This window comes from Sceloporus occidentalis, unplaced genomic scaffold, assembly GCF_023333645.1.
Source record: "Sceloporus occidentalis isolate IW3139 unplaced genomic scaffold, rSceOcc1.0.p SCAF_6, whole genome shotgun sequence".
Taxonomy (NCBI): Eukaryota; Metazoa; Chordata; class Lepidosauria; order Squamata; family Phrynosomatidae; genus Sceloporus; species Sceloporus occidentalis.
This window is the reverse complement of record NW_028316986.1, coordinates 74,102,108-74,115,089: the sequence shown is the minus strand read 5'-3', so window position 1 is coordinate 74,115,089 and position 12,982 is coordinate 74,102,108. Positions and strand designations below refer to the sequence as shown.

Below are 12,982 nucleotides of genomic sequence, written 5' to 3'. Positions count from 1 at the left end.
AAAGCGGTATACAAATAAAGCTTATTATTATTATATTAAAAGAACTGGGAGAAGGAATCTTAGAGTTGCTGGCAATAAACTTTGAGAATTCCTCAAGAATAGATGAAGTCCCAGTTGACTGGAGGAGGGCAAATGCTATCCCCATCTTGAAAAAGAGGACCCAAACAATTACTGCCTGGTTAGTCTGATATCAATACAAGGAATGATTCTACAGTAGACATAGTTTTTTGTGGGTTTTTCAGGCTATGTGGCTATGTTCCAGAAGGGTTTATTCCTGATGTTTCGCCAGCATCTTTGGCTGGCATCTTCAGAGAATGGCATCTTCAGAGAATGCTGGAATGGAAGAGGGTGGTGCTCTCTCTCTCTCTCTCTCTGTGTGTCTCTCTCTCTTCTTTACCCAGGGTCACACAGTGTGTGTGTGTATGTGTGTATGCCCCACTCTTGTCTATGCCAGCATTCTCTGAAGATGCCAGCCACAGATGCTGGGGGACAGTTGCTCTTTTAGGAAAGAGCTTACATCTGGTGTCCCTCAAGGTGCCATTCTGTCCCCCATGCTATTTAACATTTACATGAAACCGCTGGGAGAGATCATCCGGATCATCCATTTTAACTCTACTGTGATCCCGCCTCGATGCATTGGGAGAGGCGGGAAGATAGAAATAAAAATTATTATTATTATTTATTATTAAATCAGGACAAAATGCTATTTATAGTGTGGCTATATTAATAATATTTACTGTTCTGTGAATATATATGCTATATTTGGGAGAAAGTAATTTTTTTTTCTTTTCAAAAAAAATTTCAGTTCAACTTTGTTGGAAGAATCCTTGGGCCCAGAGGGCTAACAGCTAAACAGCTTGAGGCTGAAACAGGATGCAAGATAATGGTCCGAGGCAAAGGCTCCATGAGAGACAAGAAGAAGGTAAGCATTTTCAAGGATAGAAGCTGTTCATCTGAGAAGCTTATTATAAATGAATGGACACCATTTTGTAATGCATAATGTTATGAAAATAGTAAAAAAATGTCATTCTTAAATATAGACATACAATAGATTCTATAACATTTTGTAAAATAGTGGATATTTATCTGTAGCTAGGTTGTTTGTAAATAAGGTCATTTTGTGCAGGTTATTGAGGCTTCAGTTACAAAGAAATTGTATGTGTTTGGTTGAGGAGACTCTTCAAAATCTTGCTGGCAATAGAACACTTTACACCAGTTGTTGCCACCCCATTCTCAGCAGAGCTCCATTGGTGAAGTGGCTCCAAAGTCAAGTAACATTGAGAGGGTATCCTGATCTACTCCTCACCATTAATCTCATGGCTGGGCTGGCTGGGGATGGTGTGGCACCAACCAGGGCAAAGTGTCATTGTCAGCAATTGCGGTGAAGCAGATGGCCAGCTTTATTCTCCACAGAGTATTGGAGCTAATGATTGGGCTACCCTCTCTCTTTTCCTCCCATCTTGTTTAAGTGAGTGAATGAGCACAAACACAGCTGGGCGCCGCAATCCCTGCAAATACAGAGGGACAATTGTGTGTAAAGGTTGTTTATAAAATACCAAATATGACTCCATTTCAGAAGCTGTTAGCCTTTGGTCACTATGCCCTGAATAAAATAAAGATGGCAACATACAGCAAACTTGTCAGATTATCCCCACCTTCAGTTACCCTATCAACCCTGATCTTGACACACGTATAAAAATATGTTTTTTTCTAAAACTGTGAAGTAAAAAGTGAGCTTTTAAAATCCGCATTAATGTCTAAATGAAACACTTTCATTATGAAGCACTTTCACCAGGTGTATGTCATGTGTTCCTATAGAATTGGAAATGTTGTTCTCCTTCTGCAGGTCAAATGCAGCATGAATCCTCTGGAAAGGCACATGGTCTTATTCCTATCTTGAAAAAGGAGTACATTAAAACACTCCTGCTTGTTAAATGGAGAGAATCAGGTGGTTTCATTAGACATACTAATATGTATGCTATATTTGGGGGTGGGCAACATGCCATCAGTCGGCCATGTACAGCCCTGGCTGTTTTCCTGGTTTCCCTGTTGCTATGGCAGAGTAGACAAATTTCTCAGATTTGTATTTTTTAAGGAGGGGACTGTGTTCCTGGAAGCCTCTAGGAAGTGTGACTATACAAGTTGCACAAGGGGCATCCTGTTTTTTCCTCACAAAATAAAGGTTTTTACGTTTCTAAGCTGAGACATAAATGTTCCTACTCCAGTACAGCGTGCCCGCGCCATACGCGGCCTTGAGCATACGCGCTCAAGCCACGGGGCACGCGTGGGGCGGCGCGTCCCATTCAATTGAATGGGTGCGTGCGCCCGTTGCGCCCCGCGTGCCACCGCGCACGAGCCCCATTGTTTCCAATGGGGCTCGAGCATAGGCGGAATTCGCCTTATGCAGCGGGATCCGGAACGGATCCCCCGCGTAGGCAAGGACGGACTGTAGTATGCAGCTATTTTGCTTCTCCTTTTGTGGGAGTGAGCAAATCAGCCAGCAAGGAACAGTTGAGAGTATTCCCCCCCCCCCCCCCTAAATTGCAAACCCAATTAATGATCTTCAAGTAAGCCATGGTACAAAGCCATGATTTAGTTTTCTATCTTGGCATGTTTAAAAGTCACTAACTATAGCTTCCTAGTTTGTCTGTAATAGAATGTTATAGTTAACCGTTGTGTGTTTTTATTTTCCCTTGCACATGAAGGCGGAGGACAAAGCACTTGTTGAGGGTGCATGAAGCTTAATAATTAATATCTTGGCTTACAAAAGGAAGATTGGATAATTAGAATGTTGACAATGTGTGCAAACAGGAAAAGGGATGAATGTTTGTGTGCTTTTCCTGTGACAGTAGATGTGTAATGTTTGTATGTTGTTCTGTTATTTTTTAATAAGGTACTCACCTTGATATTTTACCCAACTTACTATTCTAGTAATAGCTTGTCAAAATCACTCTCTTGTAGATAGTCTTCAATGAGTGACCGTGACACTGCCTTTCTGTGTTGATGGGATTGCCTGCTTTTTTGAGGCAAGAGGCTATGTTGATGGTTGATGGTAGGGTCTCTCACATCAGACAGGTTTTGTTGAGGAGCCAGATAGTGTGCCAAACAGTGTCATTCATAGGGGTGACACTGGTGATCGATTTTTTAGAGGCAAGGGCAGTGTTATCATAGCTGACATTTAATAATACTGCAGAGGAGGGAGGACTGGTAAATCACATCTGTATGTCTTACTTGAAAATCCAACAGTGAGTCAATCCAAAATAAAGTGAGAGATAGTGCCAGAATATGAGACTTGCCGGCCCAAAGACATTAACTAGCTACTGGTGGCACAGTGGTTAAATGCCTGTACTGCAGCCATTCACTCGAAACCACAAGGTTGCGAGTTCAAGACCAGCAAAAGGGCCCAAGCTCGACTCAGGCTTGCATCCTTCCGAGGTCGCTAAAATGAGTACCCAGACTGTTGGCGGCAAATTAGCTTACTTGCTAATTAGCTTACTTGCTGTTCACCGCTATGATCTTTGGAATAGCGGTATATAAATAAAACAAATTATTATTATTATTATTATTATTACTGGTGAAGAGTAAATGGCAAGTACGAGTAGCACTGTGTCTAATGATGCAACTGGACTCAAGCCAAAAGAATGTGCAGCTGCTGAGGTTCTCAGAGGTGAAAGGAGTGTCTGAAGCTGCCTAACATAATATAGGAACATGGAATGTAAGAAACATGAATTATGAGAAGGTAGACATTGTGAAACAAGAAATACAATATATAAATGTTGCAAACACTTAGAGTGAGCTAGCTAAAATGGACAGGAGTAGAACACTTTGAGTCAGAAAATCTAAGAAGAAATGGGGTGGAGAGATGTAGCAAAGGTAGTTGGGATATAATGCAAAATCTGACTGAATTATATCAATAAGACATCAGGGAAAACCCATCAATATAACCATAATCCAAGTTTATGCTTCAACTTCAGAGGCAGAAAGGAAGAAATTGAAAGATTCTGTACTGGAGTCCAGGAGGAAATTGACTACACACTGGAATAGGATATGTTGATAATCATAGATTGGAATGTAGAAGTAAGAGAGCAGAACCAAAGTGTGTCCTTCTCCATCATTGCCCATCATAGGATGAGAATGGGGGGCTGTTCCCCTCTCCACCAGCCAGCTAGCAGCATTTGTCTGAAGTGCATCCAGTTAGTCAGTTTTCCTTTTGTTCTTGTCTGTGAGATTTCAGTGCCTGCCACCAAAAGAGGTGCACAGATTCATGCAGCGAGTCCCTGGCTTGCACCTCTCTTGTCTCAGAAGCATGAACTGAAGGTAGCAGAGGAGGTGGTGGCAATCCAGGCATGGCCGAAGCAGATGCTGCTGACTGGCTGTTCCACAAAGCAGGGAGTGGCGGTGGCAGCAAAAGGACAATCTTGCGTTCTCCTTATCCCATGACTGCTGACGAAGGAGAAGGGCATGTGAGGAGCTCACCAAACACCTTCAGCAGGGTGGGAAGCAGGAAGGAAAGAAGAGCTGGATGGTAGTGCTGCCTCCTTGTTGTCTCACCTGTCCTGCAGTTTGCCATTATCCATGGTGTAGCTTATTCGCACAAAGCTCAGGGATGCCTCCCCCATGAACAGGGGTAGGCAACCTTTTTGAGCCGGGGGCCAGGTTGCTATCCCTCAGACAACTGGGGGGCCGAAGCCAAAAAATAAATAATTAAATAATATAGGACATTTTCAAATGTAGGGCACATTTTTAAAAATTGAGGACATGCGAAAAAATTGATGATTTTTTTAAAAAGTCAATATAAATGCATGTTTGTTAGGCATGATCAAAATGGAGGACATTTAGGCCTCAGAAGCTGGCTGATATCAATATCACCACCTTCATCATCATCATCATCACCACTATCATTGTTACAGCAGACCCTTTAGGATTAAATGCACCGAAAATACACAAAAATGCACTTTGGAAAGTCACACTCACCAAATGGAATGGAAATCCTCCTCCTCCTCTTCTGCTTCCTCTTCCTCCTTCCTTACTTCCTCCCTCCTCCTCCTCTTCCTCCTCCTGCTCCTTCCTTCCTCTCTCCCCCTTCTTCCTCCTCTTCCTCCCTCCCTCCCTCCCTCCCTCCCTCCTCCTCCCTCCTCTTCCTCCTTCCTTCCTCCCTCCTCCTCCTCTTCCTCCCTCCTCCTCCTCCTCCCCCGCCCCCTTCCTTCCCTGCCCGGAGGGGAACAGGCAGGGCCAAGGAGCCTCGCTGGAGCGGGGCTCCTTGGCCCTGCCTGTCCGCCGGCTAAGGGCCGCTTGCGCGAGAGGCCGGGCCTTTGACCTCTCGCACGAGCGGCCCAGTCCTGCTGCAGATTGCTGCCGGCGCGGGGCCTTTGGCAATCGGCGGCAGGACTGGGCTCGGGCCGGTCCCAAGGTCTCGCCGGGCCGGATGTGGCCCGCGGGCCGGGGGTTGCCGACCCCTGCCCATGAATATAGGTGGTGTGCTATATAAGAACATGATAGAAATTGAGAAAATTGGTTTAGATAGTCAATTTGGCTAGTAGGATAATAGTGTTCTTTATCTACATATTTCTATGCAGGGTTTCCTTGTCTGTAACAGTGTCAGGACTAGTTACTTACTTTGTTTTTATTGTATACTATTTGGTATTATTTTAGAGATATTTTAATCATGTAATGTTTTAGATTGTACGCTGCCTGGTATTTATTTATTTATTTATTTACTTACTTACTTACTTATTTAACCCTTGCTATGTAAAGTGCTGTGCAAACTTTACAGCATTCTATAAATAAATGTTAATAATAATAACAGTTGAACTCTCCCCCCAGACACAAGCAATCAGGCTTCTGTAGATGAGCAGAAAGCTGTTTATTCCTATGGTCATAGAGGATTAGAAGTGATCAGTATGGCATCTTTGGACAGAACTAAAGTACAAGAACACACAGTCAAATAAAAATACAATGAGCCCTTCCTATATGTGGGGGATCCATTCCAGACTCCCCCCCCCCCATAAGGGAAAAATGCGTATGTTGGAATCCTATTGATTCCTCTGGCGGCATACTCCCGTGAATGGTGCTGTGCACACGCCTGAAGCTCATGCACCATTTTGTCCTCCTGGGCTTGCCGTATGCATAAGCTCAAAGCTGCATATGGCAAGCCTGTGTATGACGCTGGTGTGCTGTATTTGAAAGGCTTTAGCTCCACCCTGCACAATTGGCAGGCTTAAAATATTTCACAGTTCTGAAAACACTTGTTTGGTTGTTTATCCTTCTTTCCCAGGGTGCTAAAGGAAGTAGTAAGTGAAAACAGAGGCCTCCAAAAGCCTTTAGAAACTCTTAGAGAAAAAAACAAAACAAAACACTCCCTCACATACCTTTACCAAGCATTCAGCAGACTTAATACAAGTCCTCTCTCTAAAGTTTAATTTATTTATTTATGGTATTTATACTCCTCCCTTCAGCCCTAAAGGCTTTCAGAGCGGCTTATTATTATTATTATTATTATTATTATTATTATTATTTTAATACAATTATCTGCCCCCAGGCTTACAATCTAAAAAGGCATAACACAAAAGGAGAAGGGAATGGTGCTGGGGAAGCGATCAGGTCCAGCATTTCTTCTCTCCCATTCAGGCCTGGACCAAGGCAGATAGACTGGAGGGAGGGCTCTGCTTCTTAATCTCGGCTAGGCCCAATGGAGCTGGTCCTGCATCTCTTTCTCCATGGCCAGATATTTTAAACATATAAAAGCACCACCCATTTTGCTATCTATATAACTATTAATCTAAGCAGCACCCTATGTTACCTGTTTGTTAAACCCATATAACCTCTTTTATATTTTCCCCAAAATATCACAGCCCAGTTCTGTATAACATACCAACTCGCAGGAATAATATATCATTATAAATCTATACTGTATCTATGTATACCACTGTGAACCTAGGCATATGTATGTCAACACTTCTATACACAGCATCAAACTATCATATCTGGATCAAATGTATATAAGTTAGCACATATAGTGCGTAGAACGTTACTGCACCAGAAGAAGCCTTGGTATGCCAGGAAAAAGTAAAGGGCCATGCAGAGCGCTGCATGCACGAGCCCCATTACTTCTAATGGGGCTTGAGCATATGCGTTTTCCCCTTATGTGGGGGGTGGGGGGGTGGAGTGGGTTCCGGAATGGATCCTCTGCATAAGGGAAGGGTGCACTGTATATCATGTCACATACATCTCAGTTGGATCAAATACATAATGTTCTGCATCTGATACAGATGTTTCATCTGTCCATAGTGATATGAAAGGAATGAAATCCTACATCTTTCCCATAAAGAGGTGTAAAGTTCCTTTTTACACATCCTTTTGAACTCAGAAAGTAAGCATGAGAGTTCATCAACATTCCCTTTCATTACTTGCTAATGATATTCAGTAGGAATTTGTTTACAATAGGTGTTTGTCTAATGAGTTACTGACAAATTCATAATGCATTAAAAGTATCTCTAGAAACATAAATGGTGACAATATACTTAACAAAGTGTATAAATAGCTTCTGAAAGTAGAGATAAAAGATGAATCTGTAAAAGAATATATGTAATAACGTGCATCCAAATTTTGGGCATAATGTCCATATGAATGAATGTATGGGGGCAAATGTGGTCCAAATATATAAATTTTACTTTCTGTAGCTTTAAAAGAAAACTTATATAAGATGATTTATGAATGGTATTAAACCCCAAATAAGCTGTCAAAAATGGCAATATTGGGGATGTCAGGATAGGGGAGGTTCTTTTTTCATATATATTTGACCTCTATGAAGGTAGAACGTTAGTAGTCTAAGATATATATGTTAATCCAAAAAATGTTAAAGCTAGATTTTATAATGTTACCAGAAACATTTTTGTTAGGCATTATGGATAAAGAACTGGATAAATATGGATCTCTTCTTCTATATATGACAACAGCAATAATATTATTTGCTCAAACGTGGAAATGGACTAAAGCACTGACAATAGAAGAATGAATTGTTAAACTTGCTGCATTAGCCCAAGTAGCCAAATTAATGTGAGTTCTAAAGGATAAGACAATTGAAGACTTTGATCTGTAATGGTAGACTATTATTTTCTACTTTTATTCTTTTTCTTTTCATTATTACTGGGATTGGAGTATCAGAGCCCTACTGTGTATTAGTTTATAGTTTTTTTTCCTTTCTCATTCTTTTGCCCCTATCTTTGATTGTAGATTATTTTGCTTGTAAATTAAGGTTGTTTGTATTAAAAAATAAATCTTTAACAATCCAGAAAAGGCATACAGTTGCTTGCTTCAGTTGTTTAAAATTTTCTGTTTACACTCCCCATATAATGCAGGGCAGTGTGCTGAGAAGAAAAGAGCTATAAATTGTGATTCCCCTAAAGCGGTTTAATGGCATTTATTTTAAAACTAACCAACTGGTGCATGGTTTAAAATGTAACCTAATCCACTGATTGAATTCTGATCTTGATATTAAACCTTGATGATGCATTGTTCCATGTTCGTTTCAGATTAACGGATAAAGAACAGACCTTGTTTCGTAGCTAGTTCATTCTGAGATTTCTACTATCTTAAGTGTTTTCAGGATTACTCAGTTAGTGACAACGATCAAATGGAGTAAAGAGAGACACTATAATTGAAGTAATTTGAACTAAATGTTACTTCTATCTTTTTATATTGTGTCCTGCCATATTTAATGTAAATATTATTATCCTGGAATGATAAACATAGGATTGCTCTGATGTGTTATACGAAGGGTCCAGCTATTCAAGAATTCTAACAGTATTGAGTGAAATATCTCTAGCAAGACCTTTTAGCTCAAGTGTACTTGCTACAGGCTTATCAAATATACTCGACTATAAGTCGAGCCAACGTATAAGTCAAGGGTAAGTTTTGGGACCAAAATTAAGGATTTAGGTATAATACATGGATACGTCAAGGGTAAAACTCTCAGCACCCTTCATCCCCCTCCTCTGCAGTTCAGTTGTCCCTTCTGGAGACAGCTGGGCTGGGGAGGAAGCTTGAGGGGGCGGGTGCCTGCCTTGCTTCCATCTCCCTACCTTGGCTGTGGGGCAGCCATGGTGGGGATGAGGCTTGGGTAGCAAGTGCTTGCCCTGCCTCCTCCTCCCCATCTTGGTTGCCTTCCATGGAGCAGCCATGGTTGGGACGAGGCTTGTGGGGGCAAGGTTTGTCCTCCATCCTCATCTCCAGGCTGACTGTCTCTCGAGGGTCAGCCATGCTGGGGGTGAAGTTTTGGGGAGGGATGCTTGCCCTACCTCCTCCTCCGCAGCCCACCTGTTCTTTTGGGATACAGCAGGGGTGGGGAAGAGCCTGTTACTGCACTGACCCATGAATAAGCTGACCCATATTTTTTGGGTTAAGTTTTTGACAAAGGTTTCCTAATTATAAGCAACTGCATTGTGAAAAGAAATTTTTTTCTCGTCATTTTATTTTATTTTCAGCTTTTTGGCAAATTTATATGATTTATTTTTGTTAATAAGCAATACATGATTTCCTATTTGAGCTCTTCTGGGATATGGATCTTCTGAAATTCAGGTCACTTTATAATTTATCATTTTCAATGAGTCTTAGAATTTCATCTCTTTTGCAACTTTAATTATTTGTTTTAGTCTTGTGAATATTTTTTGTTTTGTTTGTTTTTTAAAAGGAAAAAGTATTTCTTCTCTCTGTTTTTTACTTAGCAGTTTTTTTATTATTCTGTGTGGAAGTAAGTTCCAGTCCTTTGAGTAGGTTTTATAGGATTGCAGCCTATAGACTCTCCTCCCTCCATAACTGTCATCTTCTGGCCTATGAGGGAGTTGACCAGGAAGGCTCAGCTCCATCAGGGCTAGCCTGGAAGAAGAGACTCCTCCCTCCATAACTATCACCTTCCGGCCTGTGAGGGAGTTGACCAGGCAGGCCCAGCTCCACCAGGACTAGCCTGAAGAAGAAGAGCCCTCTCTCCAGTCCATCTGCCTTGGTCCAGGCCTCAGAGGGAGAGAAGAATGCTGGACCTCATCCCCTCCCCCCTCACCATTCCCTTCTCCTTTTGTGTCGTGTCTTTTTAGATTGTAAGCCTGAGGGCAGGGAACTGTCTATTATCCCCTCTGTTGTAAGCCGCCCGGATTCCCAGTGATTGGGCGGCATATAAAGAAATCCAATAATAATAATAATAATAATAATAATAATAATAATAATAATACCATGCTAAAGAAAAATGATTTGAGAGTAGATAACTATTTAGCATTTTAAGTGAAGACATATAAAGTGGGACCTTGGTATCCACTGGGGTTTTGTTCTAGGAACCCTTTGTGGATACCAAAATCCATGGGTACTCAAGTCCCATTAAATATAGTGGCATAGTAAAATGATGTCCCTTATATAAAATGGCAAAATGAAGGTTTGTTTTTAATATTTTTATGTTTTATATTTTTGGAATATTTTCAGTCTGTGGATGCTTGAATTTGTGAATAAAAAAATCCAAGGATATGGAGGGCCAACTGTAGTGATCTTTTTATACTGTAATGTCCTGCTGCCTCTTTGGCCATTTACCTGGAGCTATGAGCCTGACATCTACTGAGGATTGGAGGGCTGGCTGAAACTATGGTGGATGTATGAACTCCATTCCCCCCAGGAAAGGTTTAGAGAGAATGAAAGTGTAGGGGAATCCTCCTCCCTTCATATAGGGTTGCCATAACCCGGTGGGGGGCGTGCATTTCCCGTTTTTGGACTGTTCTGCACGGTCACGGTACGGTTTGGCATTTCTCCTGGGTCTTCCCCCGCTCCTGGGCTTTGTTACCATGCCTTGGATGCTCTTGCCTTGGCTGCTCTTTGTTACTGTGCCTTGGCTGCCTAGGGCTCTGTCGGAGGCTGGAGCTCCTCCTATTGGCTGGCAGGCTGGCCAATAGCAGAACAGTCCTTTCCCTGCTTCAGGAGTCTCACCTCTGTTTACTTCCTGCGGCCATGTGGGCTGGCCAGGGACTGAGCCGACCGAGGCAGCAGAGGAGAGGACCAAAGGGGCTGGGGGAGGGGAGGGATGCCGAAAACATTCGGCATCCCTCCCCTCCCCGAGCCCCTTAGGGGAGGGCAAGAGAGCTCTGCCCCAGGGCCCCCAGCCAAAGTTAGGGTTGCCTAAAAAACATGCAGCAGCAGGGAGGGAGGGAGATGGCATCTCTTGAAGCCAAGCTCCAGCAATTCATTCCGTTGTTGTTGTTGTTGTTGTTTGCCTTCAAGTCGTTTTGGACCAAGGCAACCCTATCCTGGGATTTTCTTGGTCCTCTCCTTCCTCTCCTCCTTTCTCCTTCTTTTCCCGCTTCTCTTCTTCCTCGGCCTCGTCCTCCCGGTGTGTGCGTGTGCGTGTGTGTGTGTGCTGTAGTGTGGAGGGCTTTCTGGGGCTTGCCTTGGGTGGGTGCCACTGCCTTCCGGCCCTGGCTAGAAGAGGCCCAGAGCCCTTCCGTCTTTTGGGCCCCTGCTCTTCTCCCCCCCACTTTGCCCCAAGATTAGGGTTGCCATAGCTGAGGACCTCCAAACCGGGACAAATGTAGGACAAGGCTAAAAAAAAAAAGGTCCTACATTTTTAAACCTTGTCCTCCTTCTCCTTCCCAGCTTGGGAGGAAGCCTCAGCCTGCTCCCAGGCCGGGAAGGAGCGTGGGGGCCGCCTGTCATCGCGGCAATTGCCACGATGACAAGCGGCCTCCTCAGCCTCGCAGAGGCCTTGGAGGACCCTGTGGCCGGAGCTCCAACCACGGAGTCTTCCAAGGCCTCCCTGGGGCTTGGGAGACGATGTCTCCCAGGCAGCAGGGAAGCCTGGGAAGGGGCTCCGCAGCCGCAGAGCCTGCTCCAAGGCCTCCCTGGAGCTTGGGAGAGGATGTCTCCCAGGCAGCAGGGAAGCCTGGGAAGGGGGAGCAGGGCACCGCGATCGCGGGCGGCCCCCACTCCCCTTCCCGGCCTCTGTGGAGGCTTGGGCCTCCATAGAGGCCGGGAAGCAGGGAGCAGGGCGCCCGCGATCGCGGGCGGCCCCCACTCCCTTTCCCGGCCTCTGTGGAGGCTTGGGCCTCCATAGAGGCCGGGAAGGAGGGAGCAGGGCGCCCGCGATTGCGGCGATTGCAGCGATCGCGGGCGGCCCCCACTCCCTTTCCCGGCCTCTGTGGAGGCTTGGGCCTCCATAGAGGCCGGGAAGCAGGGAGAAGGGCACCCACGCTCGCGGCGATCGCGGGCGGCCCCCACTCCCCTTCCCGGCCTCTGTGGAGGCTTGGGCCTCCATAGAGGCCGGGAAGGAGGGAGCAGGGCACCCGCGATCGCGGCGCGGCCCCCACTCCCTTTCCCGGCCTCTGTGGAGGCTTGGGCCTCCATAGAGGCCGGGAAGCAGGGAGCAGCGCCAGGCCGCCTCCCTCGCCGGCGGAGGAGGCAACAAGGCAGCGGAAAAGGGCCTCGCCGAGGTGAGACCCTTTCCTGCTGTCAGGCCGCTTCCCTCGCCAGCGGAGGAGGCCAAGCAGGGAACGGAGGCAAGGCTTCTTTCCCTGCTTGGCGTCCGTCGTGGGGTGGGGGGTGTCCTGGGGCGGGGCCAAACCGGGGCGGGACTGTGCGGACCCGCCCCAAACCGGGAAAGTCCCGCCCCCCGGCGGGATATGGCAACCCTACCCAAGATGGCTCCCTCCAGCAAGACCCCTGGGGAAGCTCTTCCCAAGTGTCAGGCACCTCCTGTGTTGTCATTTCATCATCAGGTGGTTTTAGTGGCAAGCTTTGCCATTGCCTTCCTCTGAGGCTGAGACAGTGTGACTTGGGTGTGTGCGAGAATGTGTGTGTGTGCATGCGACTTCAAGGGGTTTTCTAGGGAGTTTTTTTCAGAGAGGGTTTACCTTTGCCTTCTTCTGAGGCTGAGAGTGCGTGACTATCTCAAAGGTTTTCATAGGGGGTTTGCCTTCACCTTCCCTTAAGACTGAGAGAGTGTGACTAGCACAGT

The 12,982-nt window shown here is 45.1% G+C and overlaps 1 protein-coding gene across 5 annotated transcripts in view; it reads left to right on the top strand.

Annotated features, from left to right (window-relative positions):
- The window catches only part of QKI (QKI, KH domain containing RNA binding), a 165,447-nt gene that overhangs the window by 67,163 nt on the left and 85,302 nt on the right, over positions 1-12,982 (top strand). For all 5 annotated transcript variants that reach the window (XM_089530066.1, XM_089530065.1, XM_089530063.1 and 2 more), the window contains exon 3: positions 806-922. In XM_089530066.1, the coding sequence (XP_089386192.1) occupies positions 806-922 (117 nt within the window). The remainder of the gene's footprint in view (positions 1-805; positions 923-12,982) is intronic.